The sequence below is a fragment of the Macaca fascicularis genome, chromosome 1 (genome assembly GCF_037993035.2).
Source record: "Macaca fascicularis isolate 582-1 chromosome 1, T2T-MFA8v1.1".
Lineage (NCBI taxonomy): Eukaryota > Metazoa > Chordata > Mammalia > Primates > Cercopithecidae > Macaca > Macaca fascicularis.
In genome coordinates, this window is record NC_088375.1 from 104,369,610 (window position 1) to 104,393,824 (window position 24,215).

General features: G+C 53.9%; 1 protein-coding gene and 1 long non-coding RNA gene across 3 annotated transcripts; one reads left to right on the forward strand and one right to left on the reverse strand.

Moving 5' to 3' along the window:
• The first annotated feature begins 1,844 nt into the window (after positions 1–1,844).
• On the forward strand, positions 1,845–7,347 carry CRABP2 (cellular retinoic acid binding protein 2). Its single transcript, XM_005541420.3, has 4 exons — positions 1,845–2,051; positions 5,886–6,064; positions 6,283–6,399; positions 6,874–7,347. The coding sequence occupies exons 1-4, from the start codon at positions 1,982–1,984 to the stop codon at positions 6,922–6,924; spliced, it is 417 nt and encodes a 138-aa protein (XP_005541477.1). The 5' UTR covers positions 1,845–1,981; the 3' UTR covers positions 6,925–7,347.
• On the reverse strand, positions 2,677–24,186 carry LOC135970742 (uncharacterized). Of its 2 annotated transcripts, none has more exons than XR_012435187.1 (3): positions 17,075–17,176; positions 16,172–16,312; positions 2,677–3,432 (listed from the first exon to the last, which is right to left on the reverse strand). It is a non-coding gene; the product is annotated as an uncharacterized lncRNA (long non-coding RNA). The 2 variants fall into 2 exon arrangements; XR_010586602.2 differs by lacking the exon at positions 2,677–3,432 and adding an exon at positions 24,065–24,186 and having other exon boundaries at positions 15,832–16,312; positions 17,075–17,823.
• Positions 24,187–24,215: the final 29 nt, after the last annotated feature.

The window sequence follows — 24,215 nt, forward strand, 5'->3', positions numbered from 1 at the left end:
GCCCTCTTCCTTCCAGAAGCGCAGGCCCCCCAAACACCCCCAAATAAGCTCTCCCACACAAACCTGGACCCCTAAACCCAGGCTGAAGTATTCAGCTCCCTTCTTCAAATCTCTGTTGGCTACTGCAGGCGGGGCCCCACAGAGAAGTCCTTTCTGCAGTGGAATCTCCATCCCTCCTGCTGCCCAGTCAGCCCAGCTGCTTTATTTTCTCACCCACCCATTTCTGCAGATTTCCCTCTCTGCAACCCGGAGGCCCGACCCCCCAGTACATTCTCCAGCCTTCAGTTCTCAATGCTGAGGTCACTCTGGCCCCTCTCCTTTGGTCATCTTCCTCCGGACTCCTCCCCAGCTCCCACCAAAGCCCACAACTCCCTAGATCCCTCCTAGGTTCTAAGCATAAGGGCTCAGAGATCTGAGAGAGATTGCCTGCTCCACCCTTGGCCACGCTGGCGAGGAGGGGCCGGGGCAGGGACCCAGGGCTGGGACCAGATGTGGGGTTTTTCTTCCCGCCTCAGAAGGAGCTGGGAGGGAGAGTCCGGGGAGGGTGGGGGATGGGATGCAGCGTCGGTTCGCCCAGGGCCACCGGTCCGAAGGGCCCCCCGCGTTGGACACGCCGGGACGGTTCCTTTGGCTCCAATCACTGCATCCCGCCAGGCTCCGCTCCTCTGCGGTTTCCGGCCTCAGGTCCCAGGCCTGTCTCCGAGGCTCCCTGCCTGACCTCAGTTTCTGTTTCTCCGTCTCCCTGCCATCTCCACTGGGGTCTCGCCCACTCCCACTCGGGTCTCTGCAGGAAGCCTTGCCCTCCTCCCACCCTCTTTGATCTCCCGTTTCAAAGCCGCTCGCCAAGGGAGGGGAGGTAGCTCCTTCCGCCCGTTTTACAGCTCAGGATGGTGACACCTGAGACCCTGCTCCGCCTTCTCCCCGGGCACCCATCCTCCCTTCTATCTTGGTGGCGGCGCAGCTCGCCAGGGCTCCGCGCTTCTGTCCCCGCCTCCCTCCCTTCCGCCTACGGAGACCCCCTCGGGGTCTGGGGAGTGAAGCGACAGAGAAAGCGCTTTAATAAAGACCTCGCGTCAAGTGATTGGCTGTGACCTCTGCCCTCCCAGCCTCGCGCCCTGGGCTCCTGCTTAACCCTTCAGTGTCCGCCCAGCCCATTAAGGGGAGCGAGTCGCCTGGCGACTACTTCCAGAGTCCCCAGGCACTACGTGAGCCCGAAGCAGGATAGAGGGGTGGGGGGACCGTGCCACCCCCGCCCAGCCTCTCCGAGTTGTTCCAGCAGGGGGCGCCGTTGCCTCACTTAGATCCCTAATCCCGCAGAACCCCGGAGCTCCCCCGCCCCTCTCTGAGTTCGAAGTGGTCCCACTGGATCTAGTTCAGGCTTCAGTGGAGCCAGGGCTCAGTTGCCCATTTCCCCCGGTCAGCTACGGCTCAAGATCTGGGATCCGCCCGCGGGTGGGGTCGCCAGGTGTCCAGCGCCAAGGAGTTGAATGCACCGAGTCAGGTTGGGGATGGGTGGCGAACAGGCGAGACGTGAGGAACTCTGGTGGGGGACAGCCATACACGAGCCCTGAGCATCTGCGCCCGCAGCTGGCTCCCCGCGCCTAGGCGGACAGCGCAATTCAAGTGCAGGCTTTGCATCCGCTTCCCCATCCACTCCCTAGAGCAGGAGAAGGCTATCTCGGTCCCCAGAGAAGCCTGGACCCACACACCGGCTAGATCCAGAGGTTGGTGGCAGGGCCCCCCCAAGTGGGGGAGGGGGCGGAGCGGAAGGCGGGGCCACTTCAATCCTGGGCAGGGGAGGTTCCGCACAGGGTATAAAAGCTGTCCGCGCGGGAGCCCAGGCCAGCTTTGGGGTTGTCCCTGGTCGTATCTTGGTTCCTGAACCTCACGACTCGGCGACGGCGACGTCTCTTTTGACTAAAAGACAGTGTCCAGTGCTCCAGCCTAGGGGTCTAAGGGGACCACCACCCGCGCCGCCACCATGCCCAACTTCTCTGGCAATTGGAAAATCATCCGATCGGAAAACTTCGAGGATTTGCTCAAAGTGCTGGGTAAGGAAATGTTCGAGGGCCCAGGTGGGGCAAGGGGGGCTCTGGAGTCCTCGAAGGTGGGGATGAAAAAGAAAGCGGGACCACAGGGCGTGAGACACTGGGCGCCTGCATCACTGAAAAACGTGCCAGGCGTCCGGGTCCCGTGGCGCTGGGCACGACGCCTAAATCCCGCTTTCTCCTGCGGGGGCCCACCGGTGCCAGCACTGCGGTGACTCACAGCCTGTGAATCACGTAGAAACCAGAAGCGCGAGGTTGGCCTCTGGGGGAAGGGGAGGCTGGCCTCAGCGGCCGGACTCGGTGAGCCGAGGGACCTGGCTGTCCGCAGTTCAGAAGCTGCAGGCTGGTGGAGCCACGAACCCTGCATCCAGACTGGGAGCCCGGTTCTCTAACCTGCCCAGCCGCTCGGACACATTCCAATCTCCTTCCCGGTGCCCCCCTCGGTAACCCAATCCCCGGAGCAGGCTCATTACCCCTAGGCGCCCAGCTCTGCCTACCAGGTGATCTGCCGCCCCAGCGCCCCCTGAGCTCCCCTTTCCTTCCCGTGTGCACTTTCCACTCTACTCTCCCTACCCCCCATCTGTGAGACAAGTATTTTACTGCAACGAGCAGCTCCAGAGTTCTAAAATCGCTAGGGATAATTATCACTTTCTTGGATTTCAACAAATGGTTTCGTGTGAAACCCCAATCCCACATTTCCAAAAATCTAGGTTCCCACCTCCCTCCACACACCATAGATCAGCTGCAGCCCAACTGGGTGTGTTGGTCAAAGGTGGGGAAAACAAAGTCAATCCAGACTGCCCTTCCCACTTTCCCAGCCCACTTTCTGTGTGCTCTCTGGGCCAACTGGGCTAGACATCTGGGGCTCTGGGGGAGAGATGGACGATAGTTAAGGACCCCAGTCACTGGGAGCGTAAGGACAGGCCTGCTGCCTTCAATTCCTGCACTGAACAGAGAGAGGGTAGTTGGGCTGGGCTGGGCAAGGGGGTAGGGAGGGAGGGCACCCTGGACTATAGGAGTGAGACTGGATCTAAGAAGGGTCTGGAATGTTGCAGAGAGAGCAGGAATCTCCATCATTCCTTGCTGTTGGTTCTTCCTGCGATCTAACCACAATACTTCTTGGAGTCATATCAGTCTTTCTCGCTCTGTCCTTGCTGAACTTAAAGACGAAAAGATAGAAGTTTTCTCTTTGGAAAGCCTACATGCCACTCCCTCCTCATCTTCTCTGGATTCTGGCTCCTGTCCCCAGTGGATGAGGTGGTGGCCTGGCGCACCCCCAGGTCCCAGCTGAAGAGTAAGATTCAAGGCCCCAATCCTGCTGTCTGTCTTCAGTCTGTTTGTCCTCTCTGCAGGGTCTCTCTGAGCCACGTGCCCTCCTCAGGCCCTGCAGGGGGGAGATTAAAAACAGATCCATTAGACAAACACAGTCCTGAGCCAGTCAAGGCCGGCTGAGCTGGGCCCCCAGCTCCACAGGCACCAGGGGCTTGCTGAAGGGATGTCTCCTCTGAACTCAGCCTTACTTCTGCAGGAACTTCGGTCCTGGCACAGCCCTCTTAGCTCTAGTCAAGGGTCCATCTCAATAAGACTTGGGGACCTCAGTCATTTCTCCCTAGACCCAAGAGTTCAGCAGCCAACCATGGGGTCCTGGGCTCCCCAGGGACAAGACTTCCTCTCTCCCTCTCTCTTCTGTTTGGAGTAGGGTAGCTATGCTTTGGCGCTGAGGGGAAAGAGGATTTGTTTCTCTAGGAACCCAGGTCTGGAGGAGGGCCAGGGAGTTGGCCGGATCAGGGGCAGGGAAATCCTGCTGCCTGGCGGAGGGCCCTTTCACCCCCACCTAGTGCATCCCTGGCTGTACTCCAGGACAGGGCGGCAGATCAGGCCAGGTGAGGTGGGTGTGTGGAGCTTAGACCTGGAGCCCATCCAGAGAGGCCCCCTGCTCTGCACATCTTCCTTTCAGAGGGGTGCTGTCTCCTATCTCCCCCACTTTGGTTAATAACTGGGGAGCAGAGAGAAGGGGTCCAATCTGGGCTGGGATATGGAGGTGCACAGAGAGTCTGAATTCACAGAGGCTGAATGAGATAGCCAGACCCTGTGAGGGGAGTGGGGGGTCCTGAAGTAGGGGACACATCACACAGAGCGGGGAGGGCAGGCTCCTTTTCTACCCCTTCTTCTCACGGCAGAGGGGGTTCCCTTGAGGGGACAGGGATATGGGAGTCTTCCAGAAGGGCAGATGAGCACGGTGCCTAATGAAGGGAGCTTTGTCTGAACCCCAGCTTTTTGTTTTCCTTTTTTTTTTTTTTTTTTTTTTAGTGGTGGGATCTCACTATGTTGCTCAGTCTGGTCTCAAACTTCTAGGCTTAAGCAATCCTCCTGCCTTGGCCTCCCAAAGTGCTGGGATTACAGGCATGAGCCATGGCACCTGACCCTTTGCCTTCCTTTTATCAGTAAAAATAATACCAACAATAATAGCTACTGTTTCCTGAAAACTTAAGCATATGCCTGGCACTGTGTGTGCTGAGTCCTAAACACATACCATTCCGATTGGCTTTTTTTTTTTTTTTTTTTTGAGACAGAGTTTTGCTCTTTTTGCCCAGGCTGGAGTGCAATGGCACGATCTTGACTCACCACAACCTCTGCCTCTAGATTCAAGTGATTCTCTTGCCTCAGCCTCATGAGTAGCTGGGATTACAGGCATGTGCCTCCATGCCCAGCTAATTTTGTGTTTTTAGTAGAGATGGGGTTTCTCCACATTGGTTAGGCTGGTCTCAAACTCCCAATCTCAGATGATCCACCCACCTCGGCCTCCCAAAGTGTTGGGGTTACAGGCGTGAGCCACTGCTCCTGGACATTTTTTGTTTTGTTTTGTTTTGTTTTTGAGGCAGAGTCTTACTCTGTCTCCCAGGCTGGAGTGCAGTGGCATGATCTCGGTTCACTACAACGCTCAAACAATCCACCTGCCTTGGCCTCGAAAACTGCTGGGATTATAGGTGTGAGCCACTGTACCCAACCTTGATTGGCTTTTTAAGAAGCTGTTATTTTCATTTTACAATTGAGGAATCTAAGGCTCAGGGTGGTTAAGCCATTTGCTCAGGGTCACCCAGCCTGTAAGGGGGCTGAGCCAGGAGGAAATCACAGCCTAATGACCTTACTCCAAAGCCTCTGTCTTCCCCGGCTGCTGACCATTCTGTAGAGGGAAGTGGCTGCCCCTGCCCTCTTTCGTTGCTGGGAATCTCTGCTCCTCATTTTTGAATGGGGCAGAAATTGGGCAAATGAAGACCTATCTAGCACTAGATAGGGTGGGTAGATAGGGCAGAGAGGGAAATGGCTCCTACTTCCCAGGACATGAGTGATGGGGCCTGGCCTGTGCTTGGCCAGGGGTACAGACCCAGTGACTCCGATGAGCTGTCAACAGGGTAGACAAAAGGCCAAAAGTGAAGTAAACAGAGACAACCAGAGCCGGTAGCAGGATGTTTCTTGGGCAGGGGGCTGGGGAGAAGCTGCCCCTGGACATTCCAGGACTGAAGAGCTGAGACATGCGGAGCCCAATCCAGGCCTGCTAACTCAATAAGGTGGGGCCACAGCTGGGAACAGGACCCCCAGGGGCAGGCCACTGCCTCTCTCCCTCTCCTCCCTAAACCCCCTCATCTTTCAGGGCTGCACTGCCTGCCATCTCCTTCGAGGCACTTTCCTAGACACCCAGGCACCAGGCAGATGCACCCCCCAACACACCCACCCCAAGCAAGTCACAAATCAGTCTGCTCCAACTGTCTCATGGGGAGGGTGTGAGAGAGGTGCCCAAAGCCCCCCAAAAGGTGAGCCTCTCCACTCTCCCCACAGGGGTGAATGTGATGCTGAGGAAGATTGCTGTGGCTGCAGCGTCCAAGCCAGCAGTGGAGATCAAACAGGAGGGAGACACTTTCTACATCAAAACCTCCACCACCGTGCGCACCACAGAGATTAACTTCAAGGTTGGGGAGGAGTTTGAGGAGCAGACTGTGGATGGGAGGCCCTGTAAGGTGAGTGCCAAGAGGGGCTCCAGGGTCATGGCATCATTGCCCTGCCTCTCAACCTACCATTTTCCAGGCTAGCAGTTAACTCCTAGCTTCTCTCTGTTCCCACTAGGGAAAATCCTTAAGTAGTGGTGGGGGCTAGAAAGGGGCTCTCTCTCCCTTATCCCTGTCACTGCATTGTGCCTGCTATGGGCCCAGCTTACTTGGCCACCTGTCTCTTGCAGAGCCTGGTGAAATGGGAGAGCGAGAATAAAATGGTCTGTGAGCAGAAGCTCCTGAAGGGAGAGGGCCCCAAGACCTCGTGGACCAGAGAACTGACCAATGATGGGGAGCTCATCCTGGTAAGTCCTGGCTCCTCCCCACTAATAGCAAACCCAGCCCTAGATAAATTCCGAGATTCTCTGGGAGACCCCAGGGTGCGGGAGACTCAAGAACAACCATGGCTTGACTCCGCACCCTCCTGATGGGACTGCTTGGACAGAACTAAAGTGTCCTTATGCCATACAGTGCCCTGTGTGAATTAGAAATGGTTGTTGTTCCTTTTATGCAAAGCAAAGGGCATGTACTGGGGCGTCCCAGCAGTTCTCCAGGGAGATCTTCCTGGCTTGAGGAGGAGGACAGGCCCCGGGGGCTCTATTGCCGTCCTCCCTCCAGTGATACCTGGGTATTCTGGGACCAGCTCCTATCTATTGGTCTTGAGCCAAGAAGCAGGTTTGGACCTGGAGGCCAAGCAGAGTACCTCCATTCAACCCTCCCCTCCAAAGCCACAGGACCCCAGGGGCCTCTCAGGCTAACAACTACTTCTGTCCTTCCAGACCATGACGGCAGATGATGTTGTGTGCACCAGGGTCTACGTCCGAGAGTGAGTGACCACGGGTAGAATGGCGGCCAGAGCCCACCACTGGCCAGGCTCACCACCCTGCTTCACTGCCCCCTCCCTCCCACTCCCTTCTTCTAGGATAGTGCTCCCCTTACCCCAGTCACTTCTAGGGGTCACTGGGATGCCTCTTGCAAGGTCTTGCTTTCTTTGACCTCTTCTCTCCTCCCATATACACCAACAAAGAGGAATGGCTTGCAAGAGCCCAGATCACCCATTCCGGGTTCACTCCCTGCCTCCCCAAGTCAGCAGTCCTAGCCCCAAACCAGGCCAGAGCAGGGTCTCTCTAAAGGAGACCTGAGGGCCTGAGCAGGAAAGACTGGCCCTCTGGCTTCTACCCTTTGTCCCCGTAGCCTATACAGTTTAGAATATTTATTTGTTAATTTTATTAAAATGTTTTAAAAAAATAAAACTTGTCTCTGGCTCATTGGGCAGGGGGTAGATAAGTCACCTGAGTTCAACCTTGCCTCTGAAATGTAGTGTGGGAAAGACTTGTGTTTCTACAGCATGGAACTGAGTTACACGACAGGAGGGAACAGTCCTTCTGGTCACCCTGCTAACCACCACCCCTTCATTTGCTGCTGAATCCACCAGCCTCACCTCTGCATTCCCTCCTCCAAGGTCCCTCCTTTGTGTCCTGCTCTGGCCTCCAAGGTCACCAGGGTCTCCTCCTCCTGACCTCTCAGCTGGGGCACTGGGCTCTGAGGAGCTGACTCCCGCCTTCTCCCATGTTTTCCATTATGGTGATGGAAAACATGGTTTCCGCCGCCTCCTCCAACTGTTGCTTGCCTCTCCAACTTCAGCCCATAGATGACCCCAGGCCTGGCCTTGGCCTCCCACATGGTTCCAGATGAGCTCATCAACACCCACAAGCTGGCCTTGCAGCTGCCTGGGCCTCTGGGTGAGAGGTCTCATCCTGCCTGTCAGCCCTTTGTGTCCGAGACAAGCCATCTCTGCTACCATCCTTCCTCCCTGCCTCAATCTCCCACATGCCCTTCTGCCTCTGGCTTCTAAATCTTCCAGGTCCCTTGGATCCTCCTCCAACCCTCTCCCTGAGCCTCCACACTCAGGTCTACACCAGATCTCAAACTCCTGGGCTCAAGCGATCCTCCTGCCTCAACCTCTCAAAATGGTTGGATTGCAAGCCACCGTACTCAGCCAGTTGTTCTGTGTTTTTAAAACACAAAATAATGTAATTTAATGGCTTATGTACTAGGAAGCTCCAGCTGGGTCTGGCTTCAGGTATGGTTGGATCCATAGTTTCAATGATGGTCATCAACCTCTCCCTGTCCATACATCCTGCTCATCTGTTTCTCTCTCTCTCTCTCTCTTTTTTTTTTTTTTTTTTTGAGACGGAGTCTCTCTCTGTTGCCCAGGCTGGAGTGCAGTGGCCGGATCTCGGCTCACTGCAAGCTCCGCCTCCCAGGTTCACGCCATTCTCCTGACTCAGCCTCCTGAGTAGCTGAGACTACAGGTGCCTGCCACCACACCCAGCTACTTTTTGTATTTTTAGTAGAGACGGGGTTTCACTTTGTTAGCCAGGATGGTCTCGATTTCCTGACCTCGTGATCCACCTGCCTCGGTCTCCCAAAGTGCTGGGATTACAGGTGTGAGCCACCGCACCCGGCCTTTTTTTTTTTTTGAAACGGAGTCTCACTCTGTCACCCAGGCTGGAGTGCAATGGTGCAATCTTGGCTCACTGCAACCTCTGCCTCCCAGGTTCAAGTGATTCTTCTGCCTCAGCCTCCCAAGTGGCTGGGATTACAGGCACGAACCACCACATCCAACTAATTTTTGTATTTTTAGTAGAGACAAGGTTTCACCATGTTGGTCAGGCTGGTCTTGAACTCTTGACCTCAGGTGATCCACCCGCTTCGGCCTCCCAAAGTGCTGAGATTACACGCGTGAGCCACTGCGCCCGACCTCATCTGTTTCTTTTGTGTATCAGTCACATTCAATCCTGTCACATGGTTTTCTCCGAGTCATGGGAAATTGCCTTCAGATGCCCTAAGCTTACATAGTTACAGTTTGAGATCCAAAAAAAAAAAAAGAGAGAGAGAGAGACCCAGGTCCCTATCTTCTACATTCCAAGACTCAACTCTGTTCTGCTTTGGTCACATGACCATCCTTTGGACTAGGTGCTGTTGGGACAGGTGGGGCACTGTGACAATCCCTCAATCCTAAGGAATGGGAAGGGACAGTTTTCCAGTGAAGAGGGTCACCATGAGTCTCAGGTTTCTAATCCATATCATAGCAATTCTAAGTAATACCTCACTGGGTTGTTACAAGAGTTAAGTAAAATAAGTCACATTCAGCACATAGCACTTAGCCACAGGAAGCCCTCAGAGGGCGATGGTCCTGTCTGTCACCCACCCTCTACAGTTCTGCCAGGGGATTCTTCTAAAACAAAACTTTCATTATGTCAGTGCCCTGTTTAAAAAACAACCAAATAAAAACTCACCTTAACTGCAGCCCTTTCTTTTGCCCAGAATAAAATCCAAAGCAGTACTGGAGGCTCTTTAAGCCATGGCCCCTCCCCTTGCCACATCTGCTCCTCTGAGAAGGACCCACTGCATGGTTTGTCGTCCTCTGCCCATTGGCACCCAGCGCTTCTCCAACGCTTAGCTCCTTGTGTAGCCCTAAGCAGCCTCTCTCTCCATCAGTGCTAACAGTCAGTGGTCATGCTTCATAGCCTAGGAGCCTCCTCTCCCTGCAGTACCAGGGTGCCCTGGGGCCAGGGCCTCCAACTCCCGCCCCATGAGAAGCCACACACTACCGCTGAGGGCAGACGGCCAGCTCAGGGAGTAGGGAGACAGTGTCCAGAGCCCTTGGGGAAGTGAGTCCCCACTCTGACCGTGGGATGGGGGAGGTGAGGGGCTTTTTCATGTACTCATCTAATATTGTTTCCTGAGAGCCTCCTAGGAGCTGGGCACCCTGCTAGGTACTAGGAACACGAAAACGAATCAAACAGACAAGCTCTCCACCCTCATGGGGCATGTAGGGGAAAACAGAGCTTTAGTCGGGAAAGATAATTTAAAAATAAGTGTACCAATAAATACATAATTGCATATTGTGGTAAGGGCTATAAGAAAAAGCGGGACGAGGGAGAGAATAATAAAGCAGACCTCAGGTAGACTGGGTATGGGCAGAGGCGACAAGAGAGGAGGTGTGTAGAGGAGTAAAAGTAGAGGGGAAGGTGCTCTGGGGAGCAGAAACCACAGGCTAAAAGCCCAGAGGCAGCCAAGCATCGGAGGCTTGACTGGAGTGCAGGGAGGCTGGAGGGGTGGCCAGCAGAACCTGAAGGCCACGCCAAGTACTTATTTATTCTAAGAGCAATGAGAAGCCATCAAAGGATTTTTGAAGGGGGTAGCATTGCATGTGTGTTTTTAGGAGTTCCCTCTGGCACCGAGGTGGAGAGGGACCAGAGAAATGGGTGAAGGAAGAGCCAGCAGGAGGCTGGTGAAGTGTACAGGCAGAAGGTGGAAAGAGTCGGGTGCAGGGCACAGTGATGTGTAGCCGGGAGGTGAGAGGATGAGAGAAAGAAAGAGAGGTACGAAGAATGGTTCTGCGGCTTCTGGTTTTGGTCGCTGAGTGGCTGGCGGGGCTGTTTTCAGAAATGAAAAAATGAAGCCCGCTGGGCTGGCTGCTGAGAGTCTTTCTGGATGCCTGCTTTCTGTTTGTTTGTTTGTGTTTGTTTGTTTTTAGATAGACTCTCCCGGGCTGGGCACTCACAACTGTAATCCTGGCACTTTGGGAGGCCAAGACGGGAGGATCACTTGAGGTCAGGAGTTCGAGACCAGCCTGGACAACATGGTGAAATCCTCTCTACTAAAAATATGAAAAAAGGACCGGGTGCGGTCGCTCATGCCCGTAATCCCAGCACCTTGTGAGGCCAAGGCGGGTGGATCACGAGGTCCAGAGATCGAGACCATCCTGGTTAGCATGGTAAAGCCCCATCTCTACTAAAAATACAAAAAATGGGCTGGGTGTGATGGCGGGTGCCTGTAGTCCCAGATACTCTGGAGGCTGAGGCAGGAGACTCACTTTACCTGGGAGGCAGAGGTTGCAATGAGCCAAGATCGTGCCATTGCACTCTAGCCTGGGTGGACAGAGCGAGACACCGTCTCAAAAGAAAAAAAAAAAAAAAATTAGCCGGGTGTGGTGGCACACTCCTGTAATCCCAGCTACTCGGAGTCTGAGGCAGGAGAATCGTTTGAACCCGGGAGGTGGAGGTTTCAGTGAGCCGAGATCACACCATTGCACTCCAGCCTGGCAGACAGAGAGAGACTCCATCTAAAAAAAAAAAGTGGGCTGGGTATGGTGGCTCACACCTGTAATCTCAGCACTTTGGGAGGATGAGGTGGGCGGATCACCTGAGGCCAGGAGTTCGAGACCAGCCTGGCCAACATGGGAAAACCCTGTCTCTACTAAAAATACAAAAAAATGCCAGGCGCGGTGGCTCACGCCTGGAACCCCAGCACTTTGGGAGGCCAAGGCGGGAGCATCACGAGGTCAGGAGTTCGAGACCAGCCTGGCTAACAGTGAAACCCTGCCTCTACTAAAAATATAAAGATTAGGTGGGCATGTTGGCACGTGCCTGTAGTCCCAGCTACTTGGGAGGCTGAAGCAGGAGAGTTGCTTGAACCTGGGAGGCGGAGGTTGTGGTGAGCCAAGATCGCACCATTGCACTCCAGCCTGGGCAACAGAGTGGGACTCCATCTCAAAAAAATAAAAAAATAAAAAATAAGCTGGGCGTGGTGGCGCACGCCTATAATCCTAGCTACTCAGGAGGCTGAGGTAGCAGAATTGCTTGAAACTGGGAGGTGGAGGTGGAGGTTGCCGTGAGCCAAGATCGCGCCACTGCACTGCAGCTGGGAGACAGAGCAAGACTCCATTTCAAAAAAGAAAAAGTTAGATAGCTAGATAGCATCTCCCTCTGTTGCCCAGATTGGAGTGCAGGGGCGCTATCTGGGCTCACTGCAACCTCCGCCTCCCGGGTTCAAGCGATTCTCCTGCCTCAGCCTCCTGAGTAGCTGGGAATATAAGCGTGCACCACCACGCCCAGTTAATTTTTGTATTTTTAGTAGAGACGGGGGTTTTGCCATGTTGGCCAGGCTGGTAAATTCCTGGCCTCAAGCGATCTGCCCACCTCAGCCTCCCAAAGTGCTGGGATTCCAGGCGTGAGCCACCGGCCCCGGCCTGTTTGTTTGTTTGTTTCCTCTCCTCCTTTCTGCATCACCGCCTCCCATCTCACCTCCTTCCAGATTCTTTGCCCCATCTCATCAACATCCAGGTCACCCAGCTCCCCCTACCCCTTCCCACCTCAGCTTGGCTCCCTACTCCCCACGTCCTTAGGCTCTGGTGGCTGAAGCTCTGTCTTTCTGTTTGTCTGGAGCACGTGCTCTTATTTCTCTCCCTAGTTTGTCTCTTTCTAGAACAAAGTTATTGAGAAAGGCAGAGAGAGGGGCCCTCTTTCTTTTTCCCAGGAGATCCCTGAGAGCAGGAGCTGGGGCTCATTCCTCAGACTGGGGGCTCCCTGAAGGCAGAGGCTGTGTCTCATCCCTGAGATGAGGAGACTGCCTGAGTGCAGAGCGGGCACTGCTCCCTTTCCTGGCTCTGCTTCTCCAGTTACTTTCCTGCCTGCCAGCCTGAGATGACAGGGAAGTTACAAGTTACAGTTACAGTTATGGACTGGGAGATTGGATCAGGGAGGGGCTGCCTCACCCTGCTGGCCCAGCCTGGCCCCATCCATGAGAAAGTCCCTCCAGCTTCCCCTCCCACCCCAGGCCCTTTTGGGCTCCTCAGTCGTTACCTGGGCCTTTGTTACTCAGCAATGCGTTTGGGAGAAAAGGCACAGCGGCTCTCACCTCCTGCCTGTGCCCCCAAATTCTGTGAGAGCTTTGTGGGCAGAGAGGCTTCTTTCCTCTGAAGTCCAAGCTTCTCAGAGCCCAACCACAGGAGAGGCCAAAACATGGTTCCAGTCCTGCCACAGCTGGAGCAAGGGGCCCCAGAGAGGGTGGAAGGGCAAGGCAAGCGGGGAGGGGAGCAGGGTGCAGGAAGAGAATGACTCCCCCTTGGGGTTGGGAGGCTGACATACATGGCAGATCCTGACAGGCACTGGGAGAGTCTGCACCTACATCTTAGGGAAACTGAGGCAGGGCCGATCCCTCTTCTTCCCCCACAAGAGACGGGAGTATGGAGCTGAGAGAAAGGCCCAGTGATGTCAAAACCCAGTGATGCTCAGGGCACAGCTGAGACCAGAGAGGACAAAGCCCAGAAGGAGCCCAGGGCCCAGTGGGGCCTCTGAGACCCCAGCACCAGAGGACAGCTTCATGCCTACGTGTGGCAGGAAGGGCCGAGTTACAGGGGTCCCCAAAGGAGGGACGCAGAACCAGAGATGGAAGCCCTGACAGAGACAAAGAGAGGCAGAATGAGAGACACAGACAGAGTGAGACACACAGAGAGAAAATACGAGAAGAGAGAGGCAAAAAAAAAAAAAAGAGAGAGAAAGACTGGGTGGGAGGAGAGGAAAGGGAGGAGACTGGAGAGGTGACACAGGAGAAAGTGGGGAGATCCTGAGACACTTGGGAGGAGGGGAGGAGGGGGAAGAAAGGGCCCCAGGGGCGGTGGTCCCAGGAGACAGGGCGTACTGGCCAGGACCTCTGACCCCAAGTCCCAACAAAAAGCTGCTTAAGGACAGCCACAGGCGCAAGATGGATGGGCATGTGGCCGCTGGCCCCTTTGTGGCGGCGGATGAAAGGCAGCAGGCTCTGAGGACAGTCTTCAGAGCTCCCCACCGCTGAGGCTCCCCTGCCCCTCCCCCAGTGACCTCCCGAGCCTTCAAGTGTGGTGGGAGGTGGGGAGGGGAGGAGCTGAGTCCAACCAGGTGTTTCTCCAGGCTGGGCCAGTCGCACCTGAGGAAAAAGGGGGACAGGGCTGAGGGGCTGTGGGGGGCCTGGGAGGGGCTCCCTGAGTCTTTGTAGAAAGTGAATCAGTCACAGGCAAATAAGTTGGATGGGCCAGGTCGATGGGGCCCCAGCAGAGGGGGTCGAAGCTGTTGTTCTAGTGACCATAAGAGGTCCCCTGGCCAGGGCGTCCCACCTCTCTCCTTTGGGCCTGGCACTGCCCTCCCGACCTTTTGGCTTCCTCCTGCCCTGTCCCCCTTGGCGCTGCCAGTCGAGAAACCAGTTCTGTTCCTGCCCTGGATAAGAATCTCTGGGCTGGGCTTTTCCCAGGCAGCGGCAGAAACCTGGCAGGAAGACAGCACCCCCGCCCCCAGCCAGGGCCAGATCTCCCCATTGCAGGCCCACCCCAGCTGCAGGCGGCCCCTTCCCACCATCTTTCCCAGGGGCCAGTGCCACTTTCCTGCAGCCCCGCGGACACATCCTTGCTGCCTGCACTTGGTTTCCCCTGCATCAGGGTCAGACCCATGGTTCTTTATGGAAGGATGGGACCTAGGAGCGCCCTCCCCTCCTCTCCTGTGTAACTTCCTTCTCTTCCCATGACACTTGGCTCTCTAGAGCGCCTTGCCCATCCCCATTTACACTCAAACAGAAGAGCTCCTCAGAACACCCTTGTAGGAGTCAGGGTCCCTCCCTGCTTTTTCCTTGGGTGTCCCAGAAGCCAGGCTGCTCCTTTCCCTCTACTTCCCCTTCCTGAGCCCCCTCCCACTCCCCACAGGCTCCCTGCAGCTGCTCTCATCAATCGCTCTCAACGGCAGGGTCACTGGCATCGGGTGAGACAGGGTTGACCCCACTTAACCCCAGCACCAGGTCTCCTCTTGGCCCATCATTCATTTCCCATGACATTTGGTTCCTTTTTCATCCTTTAGAGATGCAGCCCCCGCTCCTCCAACGGGAAGGGATTTTAAAAGGTCATCTCCTCTGTTCTTCTCCTCCCTCATCACGTGTCTGCTGCCCTCTGTCCCTGCCCTGCACCCCAGAAACAGCGGGCTGCTCCTTGTTCCTGTCCTGGCCCACTGCAGCGCTGGTCAGCCTCTCCAGCTTCCTCATGCATCCAGCCGCTCGCAGGGGGTGGTGGGGAGACCCAATGGCAGAGGCGGAGAGGAGGGCAATTCTGGAAGCCGTCAGGGCAGATCTGGGGGCGTCTGGAGGAGTCTAGACTTGAGCCTCAGCTCCCACCCCCGCTGCTTGAGGTGAGCGGGTGTGTCAGGCCAGGCAGGGACTCAAGCTGGTGACTCAAACCTGACAGCTGCACGGTCCTCAGCAAGGAGTCCTCCCTTCCGCCGCCCCAAGGTGGAATCTTAGAAGCTGGGAATTCTAGAACCAGAGAGCAGAGTCCCAGAAGGAAGGGACCTCAGGGATCCTGCCTCTCCTCTGTGTTAGAGGAAACGAACTGGAGGGCCACAAAGGTGCACGGCCAGCTTGGGGGTCACCCAGGTGTCAGGGAAATCATTCGTCACAGAAGAGGGGCTGCTTGGGTTCAGTACAAACCAGCTTGGTCCCAACTGGTGTCAGCTAGACCCCTCCGCACCCTCTTCCTCTCCAGCGAGGGGCCTGGGTTCTTCAGTGTGGAAAGAAATGTCAGTCTTTCCTACAGCCTACATTCCCGCCTCTCATCCTGGAGTGGGCAAGCCCCTGCCCCCGCGCTAGGCCTCTCTCCTGTCCTTCCCTGTTGCAGATGATGAGGCCAGAACAGGTGTGGGGCCCTCTAGGCTCAGGTGAGGGGTTATGAACTAAGGTTTCAGGAGGAGCCTGAGAGCAGGGCACCCAGGTCTCAGCGAGAGCTGCATGGGGAGGAGGAGACACCTTGCCTGATGCAGGTTGCAGCCGGAAGGGGGGACCCAGAAGATTCCTCAGCCGCCCAACCAGCCCCTAAGTCCATCCCAGCCCATCCCAGGACGTGCCTGAGTAGAAGGAGACCCAAGACACAGGCACAGGTGTCACGACTGTTTTCATATTCACTTGGGGTGCGTACAAAGAAGGACCCAGGCCTGTTAGCCTGGCCTTGGGCAGGCTGGCAGCATGTAGTCCCTTGACAAACATTTGCTGAGCATCAGCTACATGTCAGACACTAGTGAGTGGGACCTACGCACTCTCCCACTCCAGAGCTTTCATTCAGCCTTCCATCCATTGAGGAGTATTTTCCGAGCTCCTACTGTCTGCCAAGCGCATCCACTCCCGCACCTCCCCGCAAGTTCTGGAGCCAGAACGGGACCTCCAGAGCAAGCACTGTGGGACGGGTGTCCAGAAGAACCCACTTCGGCCATCACCAACCTCTGCTGCCTGCAGGCTGCCTGGGTCTCAGCCCCAGTACCCATCCTCACAGCTGCAAATAAAGGCTCAATCTTTCATCGAAGCTTTCCTGCAATTGTCCTTCTGTCATCACAGCCCCTGACGCAGAAACCAACCAAGGAGCTGTGGAAACACAGAGGCAGAAAGGTGAGGTCATCCCGTCGAGCACCCAGTCTCAGGGCCAGAACACGTTCCATACCCCAGCTGAGTCTCAGAAAGAGAGAGTCCACCCTCCCACAACCTTCTTTGGTTCACTTCTCCCCAGGGTTTGCCCATATTCCTCCAGGGAAGTCCTTCCTGGAGGCTAACTTAAGTGCCTCCTGCTGTCACTTTAACTTCTCAAGGGGATGAAACCCAGAAGATAGGCTTCTTTTCCCAAGGGGCTCAGGGACTGGGGTGGGGAGTGCTGCGGGTGCATAAGCGGGAAAACTTTCTCCACCTCTCTCAGCTTTCTTTTCTCTCTTCTCTACACCTCCTTCTCTCCCCTTCCCTCCTCTCTCTTTAGTCTCCCACTCAACTCTCAGCAGCTGGCTGGGAGCCAGCATTGTTCCTGCCTGGCTCCCCTCTCCCCCACTCCCTCTCTCTGTGCTCCCCCCTCCAGCCAGCCCAGTCCCTGGCATGCAATAGCCCCGGCTGGGGGGCAGGGCAGCATGCAAGACCTTTCCTGCCCCATCTTCTGCCTCCTCCTCACTCTGCCTTTCCAGTCCCCATTGATGGCCCCCACCCAGCATAAGAGGCTGAGGAGCTTGGGTTACCCAGGCCCCTGGTTATTTTTAATGCCACCAGCTCAGGAGATAAATATACCTCCCCCTCCCCCCAGCTGTCCTGGGCAGAGTAACACATCCCTTCCCAATTCACTCCCTCTCCTACTGTTCATCCACTCACCTCAGAGTTGACTCACCCGAACGTCTTCTGCTCACATTCTCTCCTAGTGGATCCCTCTAGACCCTGGACTCCCTGCAGCAAGCCAGCTTGACCCCCAATCTCAGAAAAGGGATGGGAGGAGAGCCTCAGTGTCTTGGCTCCACCTAGTGGCTTCTCAAGACACCATGCCTAGCCAAGGGGTCTAGCGGGAGCCTAGCCTTGATGCCACCTGGCTGGGGCAGGACTTCAGAACACTGCCGAGAGGAGATGCTGCACAGAAGTTGCTTCTGCTGGTGGCTGAGCCTCCAGGTTGAGTCTGGGCCCTGAGACCCCTCTCCCACTTGGCCAGGCGAGGGGTTGGTGGTCTAGAGCCCACTGCCTCTTCCTCTCTGTGATTCCACACCATTCTGTTAGATCCCACAATCCAGGGAGGTTCTTGGAATTCATTTCCAGGCCTCTGGAAATAGTTAAGGGCAGGAACTGCAGCTCTCCAGAGAGGACAGAAGGGGAGCCCGGAGATCAAGATGGACTGTTGTTCATTCCCGGCTTGTTAGAGTTCCTGGGATTCAAGAAGCCAGCAGGCCTCCAGAACAGATCTCAAAATGAATCCCCCAAGAGTGGTTATCTGGTCTGTGCTTGAACACCCAGGAACAGGGTACTCACTCCCTCTGGTGGCAGTTTGTTCCAGAACAGAGACAAGTATTGTGACTGGCTCCTTTGGGCTGAGATTGGTGCCTGTAGCTTCCACCCTTCAGACCTGGTTCTGCCTCCTGGAACCATATAAGAAAAGTCTGAACTCTTTTACCCAAGAGCCTTTTAGACACTTAAGATGGCCCCACTCTAGGTTTTATTTATTTTGAAATAGTTCATGTACTCGATCAATAATCACATTCCAGATGGTGGTGTGCCTCTCAAGCCCCCACAGCTCCCAAGCATCAATTCCCTGCTGGCTTCTCTCTCTCTTTTCATTATTATTATTATTATTATTATTATTATTATCATCATCATCATCATCATTATCATTATTATTATTATTATTATCATTATTATTATTATTATTGTGATGGAGTCTCGTTCTGTGGTCCAGACTGGAGTGCAGTGGCACGATCTCGGCTTACTGCAACATCTGCCTCCTGGGTTCACATGATTCTCCTGCCTCAGCCTCCCAAGTAACTGGAACTACAGGCAAAGGCGCCTGCCATCACGCCCAGCTAATTTTTGTATTTTTTGTAGAAATGGGGTTTCACCATGTTGGCCAGGCTGGTCTTGAACTCCTGACCTCAAGTGATCTGATCGCTTTGGCCTCCCAAAGTGATGGGATTACAGGTGTGAGCCACCACACCTGGCCCCTGCTGGCATCTCTTTCTTCCTCCCAAGTCAGAGCCACTGTCCTCTCCATTCTCTTTATTGTTATTTTGCCTTTTGAAAATATTTTTGCATGTTGGGCATGGTGGCTCATACCTGTAATCCCAGCACTGTAGGAGACTGAGGAGAGAAGATCACTTGAGTCCAGGAATTTGAGACCAGCCTGGGTAACATAGTGGCAAGACCTATCTCTATTTTTAAAAACATTTTAAGCTGGGTGTGGTGTCTCATGCCTGTAATCCCAGCACTTTGGGAGGCTGAGGCAGGCGGATCACCTGAGGTCCGGAGTTTAAGACCAGCCTGACCAACATGGTGAAACCCCGTCTCTACTAAAAATACAAAAATTAGTTGGGCATGGTGGTACACGCCTGTAATCCCAGCTACTTGGGAGGCTGAGGTAGGAGAATCACTTGAACCTGGGAGGTGGAGGTTGCAGTGAGCCAAGATTGCGCCATTGCATTCCAGTCTGGGCAACAAGAGTGAAACTCCATCTCAAGAACAAAGAAACAAAAAACATTTTAAGGCCAGGCATGATGGCTCACGCCTGTAATTCCAGCACTTTGAGAGGCCGAGGCGGGTGGATCACCTGAGGTCAGGAGTTCGAGATCAGCCTAGCCAATATGGTGAAACCCTGTCTCTACCAAAAAATACAAAAATTAGCTGGGCATGGTGGCAGGGGCCTGTATTGTCAGCTACTTAGAAGGCTGAGGCAGGAGAATCACTGGAACCCAGGTGGTGGAGGTTGTAGTGAGCCAAGATCGTGCCATTGTACTCCAGCCTGGGCAACAGAACGAGACTCCATCTCAAAAAAAAAAAATTAGAAATAATTTTAAAAATAAAAAATAATTTAAAAAAATATTTTGCCGCCAGGTGTGCTGGCTCACGCCTGTAATCCCAGCACTTTGGGAGACCAAGGTGGGCAGGTTATTTGACCCCAGGAGTTCTAGACAAACCTGGGCAATATAGTGAGACCCCATCTCTAAAAAAATACAAAAATTAGCTGGGTGTGGTGGTGTGCCCCTGTAGTCCCTGCTACTCGGCAGGTGCTGAGGTGGGAGGATCATTTGAGCCCAGGAAGGCAAGGCTGCTGTGATCTTGCCACTGCATTACAGCCTGAGAGACAAAGCAAGACCGTGTCTAAAAAATATATATATATATAGACTACATATGTAAGTATCTATAAATAACATATTGTTTGGTTTGGCAGGGTTTTAGACGTTTAAATAAGTGGCATCCACTGTGCATATTTTACTGCAGCTTGCAGTAAAATATACTGCAAATATATACTGTAGTAAAATACTGCAAAAATATACTGCAGTAAAATATACCGTGCCCGGCCACTGGTATGAGCACTTTTTAAAGCAATGTGGGCTGGGCGTGGTGACTCACACCTGTAATCCTAGCACTTTGGGAGGCCGAGGCGGGTGGATCACTTGAGGTCAGGATTTCAAAAGCAGCCTGGCCAACATGGTGAAACCCCATCTCTACTAAAAATACAAGAAAATTAGCTGGGCGTCATGGTAAGCGCCTGTAATCCCAGCTACTTGGGAGGCTGAGGCAGGAGAATTGCTTGAACCCGGGAGGTGGAAGTTGCAGTGAGCCAAGATCGAGCCACTGCACTCCAGCCTGGATGACAGAACGAAACTCTGTCTTCAAATAAATAAATAAATAAATACAACAATGTGACGGCCAGGTGCAGTGGCTCATGTTTGTAACCCCAGCACTCTGGGAGACCAAGGCATGTGGATCACTTGAGGCCAGGAGTTTGAGACCAGCCTGGCCAACATGGTGAAACTCCATCTCTATTAAAAATAAAAAAAAATTGGCCAGGCACAGTGGCTCATGCCTGTAATCCCAGCACTTTGGGAGGCTGAGGCGGGTGGATCACGAGGTGAGGAGATCGAGACCATCCTGGCCAACACAGTGAAACCCCGTCTCTACTAAAAAAAATACAAAAAATTAGCCAGGCGTGGTGGTGGGCACCTGTAGTCCCAGCTACTTGGGAGGCTGAGGCAGGAGAATGGCGTGAACCTGGGAGGCAGAGCTTGCAGTGAGCCGAGATTGCACCACTGCACTCCAGCCTGGGCGACAGAGCCAGACTGTCTCAAAAAAAAAAAAAAAAAATGCAAAATATTAGCCGTGTGTGGTGGTGTGGGCCTGTAGTCCCAGCTGCTCAGGAGGCTGAGGCAGGAGAATCACCTGAACCCAGGAGGCGGAGGTTACAGTAGCCAAGATTGCACCACAGCCCTCCAGCCTGGGTGACAGAGCGAGACTCCATCTCAAACAAACAAACACAAATCAATGTGGCATTATCAGGTGAAGCTGAAGATGTGCTTTCCCTATGACCAGCAATTCCCTCCCAGGTCGCACCTGAGAAATGGGCATGTGCATGTGCCCAGGAGCATGGGCAGGAGCGTTCACAGCAGCACAGTTGGTAACAACCCAGACACCCCTTTATTCATTCATTTATTCATTTCACAAGCATACATGGAGTACCTGTGGAGGATCAGGCACGGGGAATTTGAATAAGATAGACACAGTCCTTTACAGAGGTGATCGCTCTCTGCTCAGATGAGGTGGGTATTATTGTCCCATTTTATAGATAAGGAAGCTGAGACTCAGAAAGATTATGTGCCTCACCAGAACTCAAACTCAGGTTTGCCTCCAGCACCTGTGCTCACTTTTTTTTTTTTTTTAGGCAGAGTTTTGTTCTTGTTGCCCAGACTAGCATGCAACAGCTCGATCTCGGCTCACTGCAACCTCTGCCTCCCAGGTTCAAGCGATTCTCCTGCCTCGGCCTCCCAAAGTGCTGGGATTACAGGCGCCCACCACTACACCCGGCTAATTTTTTGTATTTTTAGTAGAGACGGGGTTTCGCTATATAGGCCAGACTGGTATCACTTCAGGTAATCTGCCCACCTCGGCCTTCCAAAATGCTGGGATTACAGGCGTGAGCCACCGCTCCTGGTGAGCGCCTGTACTCTTAATAGCTTTGCCGCACTGCTTCTGGATAATGCATCTTTCACTCGTCGGCACACTGTGGTATCTGTGCCCTCCTTCAGCGGGGTGTTCAGAGCCACACTCAGCCCTGGAGATGTGATCAAGCTAGCATAAGGGTGGACATTCAGTAGCTCCCTAATGGGAGCTTAGTGTGGGAGGGCACTGAGGTACTGCCAAACATAGACCTCAGCTTCAGCCTCTCCTGGCGGCCCAGCCCAGCCCAGCCTAACCCTAGTCCCCTAATCTCAGCTCCAACCCAGCCCCACCTGGCCTTTAGTTCTCTATTTCCTTCTCCCAAAAACTAGGTAGGTGGGTGGTGATGGAATAGGAAGACTAGATTTTAACCTAGGGAGAGGGTTTTGAATCCAGAGCTGGTCATTTCCTGGCTCCAGCGGGGCTAAGCTGGCCCTGAGTGAGATGGTAGGAGGAGCATGAGGGATGGCAAAGATACTGAAGGCTCCCTACTAGTTCCTCTCTGATTCATCCTCTGATCCCCCAACATCGCCTTCTTTCCCAGAAAGGGGGAGGTACAGGCTGAGTCAGAAGTGAAGTTCAAGTTCTGGCTGTGTGATTCTGGATAGGTTACTCAATCTCTCTGAGTTGTTTCCTCAGGTAGAAAACTGGATGATAATGATGATGGTATTACCTGTCTCACTATGCAAATCTTAAGGTTTTCAAAAATTGTTTCCCAGGGAATGTAGCTTTTCTTGAGGCAATAATGGCCCCTGGTGGCCATGCCCCAGCAGACCCCACTACCTTCTGCCGAACAGAGACCTGCGCTGAGTGAGGAAGTGGGCAGGTTGCCTCTCTGAAGTTGCTCATCAAAACCACAGACCCAGGTTGGGAGTGGTGGCTCATACCTGTAATCCCAGCACTTTTGGGAGGTCGAGGCAGGCGGATCACCTGAGGTCAGGACTTCGAGACCAGTCTGATCAACATGGTGAAACCCCGTTTCTACTAAAAATACAAAAATTAGCCAGGCATGGTGGTACGCACCTGTAATCCCAGCTAGTTGGGAGGCTGAGGCAGGAGAATTGTTTGAACCCAGGAGGCGGAGGTTGCAGTGAGCCAAGATTGCGCCACTGCACTCCAGCCTGGGTGACAGAGTGAGACTCCATCTCAAAAACAAAAACAAAAACAAAACAAACAAAAAACCCCACAGACCCAGAGAGTTAGGGTTAGAAGGGAACAGCTTGTTGTTTTGTACCCTTACCCTTACCCTCTGCGACCTCATCCATGCTTATAGTGGCCCTTTATCCACCCTAACCAGGCATCACCCTTCTAAATCTCTATCCCAGCCCTCAACCCTAGAGCTGCACATCTGGAAGCTGCTGTATCTCCCCCATGCCACTATATCTCCCCTTCCCCAGGGCTTAACCACATACCTGGGAGTCTTCCCTGTCCCCTCCCTCCATCCCCACATCTAACTCATCCTGGAACACACACAGCCTAGAAATTCTCATGTCTCTTTCCTCCTCTCTACCCCTAGGCTCAGGTCTCATCCAACCTTGCTGGTGGCAACTGCCTTCTAACTCGACACCCTACCCCAACCCTCCAAGATGATCTTTCTTTTTTTTTTTTTTTTTTTTTTTTGAGACGGAGTCTCGCTCTGTCGCCCAGCCCAGGCTGGAGTGCAGTGGCGCGATCTCGGCTCACTGCAAGCTCCGCCTCCCGGGTTCACGCCATTCTCCTGCCTCAGCCTCCCGAGTAGCTGGGACTACAGGCGCCCACAACCGCGCCCGGCTAATTTTTTTTTGTATTTTTAGTAGAGACGGGGTTTCACCGTGGTCTCGATCTCCTGACCTTGTGATCCGCCCGCCTCGGCCTCCCAAAGTGCTGGGATTACAGGCGTGAGCCACCGCGCCCGGCCCAAGATGATCTTTCTAAGATGCAAATATGACCAGGCTACCCTTTGGTTGAGGTTAAAACCCTTCATGGCTCCTTGCTGCCTAGAGGACAAAGGCCCATGTTCCTCCCTTCACCATGCCTGCCCCCTCCTCTGGGTTCCCTTGCTCATGCTTGCTTGTCTACAAGGAACACACTCCCTGGCTCCCAGGCCTGTCCTCTAACACACCCATAGGCTCCTTGGGGAAGGGCTCCATATCGCTCATCTTTGATTCCTTTGCAACATTTATTAGGTGCCTACCGTGCCTACCTGGTATTCAACAGGTGCTTAATAAATATTGTTTGGCTGGGTGAGGTGGCTCACACCTGTAATCCTAACACTTTGGGAGGCCGAGGTGGGTGGATCACTTCAGCCCAGAAGTTCAAGACCAGCCTGGGCAACATAGGGAAACCCCACCTCTACAAAAAATAAACAAAATTAGCTGGGTATAGTGGCATGCACCTGTGGTCCCAGCTACTCGGGAGGCTGAGGTGGAAGGATCACTTGGGCCCGGGAGGTCAAGGCTGCAGTGAGCCTTGACAGCACCACTACACTCCAGCCTGAGGGACCGAGTGAGGCCCTGTCTCAAAAAGAAAAAAAGCTGGGCTCGGTGGCTCATACCTGTAATCCTAGCACTTTGGGAGGCCCAGGTGGGAGGATTGCTGGAGTTCAGGAGTTTGAGACCAGCCAGGGCAACATAGTGAGACCTCTTCTCTACAAAAATAAAAAACAAAAGACTAGCTGGGTGTGGTGGCACGTACCTGTAGTCCCAGCTACTTGGGAGGTTGAAATAGGAGGATCGCTTGAGCCTGGGAGGTTAAGGCTGCAGTGAGCCGTGATTGCATTACTGCACTCTAGCCTGGGTGACACAGTGAGATCCTGTCTCAAAAAATAAAAGGAAGTAAAATTAAA

Bases quoted from the DNA above. Each gene is read 5' to 3' on its own strand.
- CRABP2 (XM_005541420.3), top strand. From the start codon at position 1,982: ATGCCCAACTTCTCTGGCAATTGGAAAATCATCCGATCGGAAAACTTC. The intron at 2,052-5,885 runs GTAAGGAAATGT...CTCTCCCCACAG, and splicing joins GGATTTGCTCAAAGTGCTGG to GGGTGAATGTGATGCTGAGG. The intron at 6,400-6,873 runs GTAAGTCCTGGC...CTGTCCTTCCAG, and splicing joins ATGATGGGGAGCTCATCCTG to ACCATGACGGCAGATGATGT.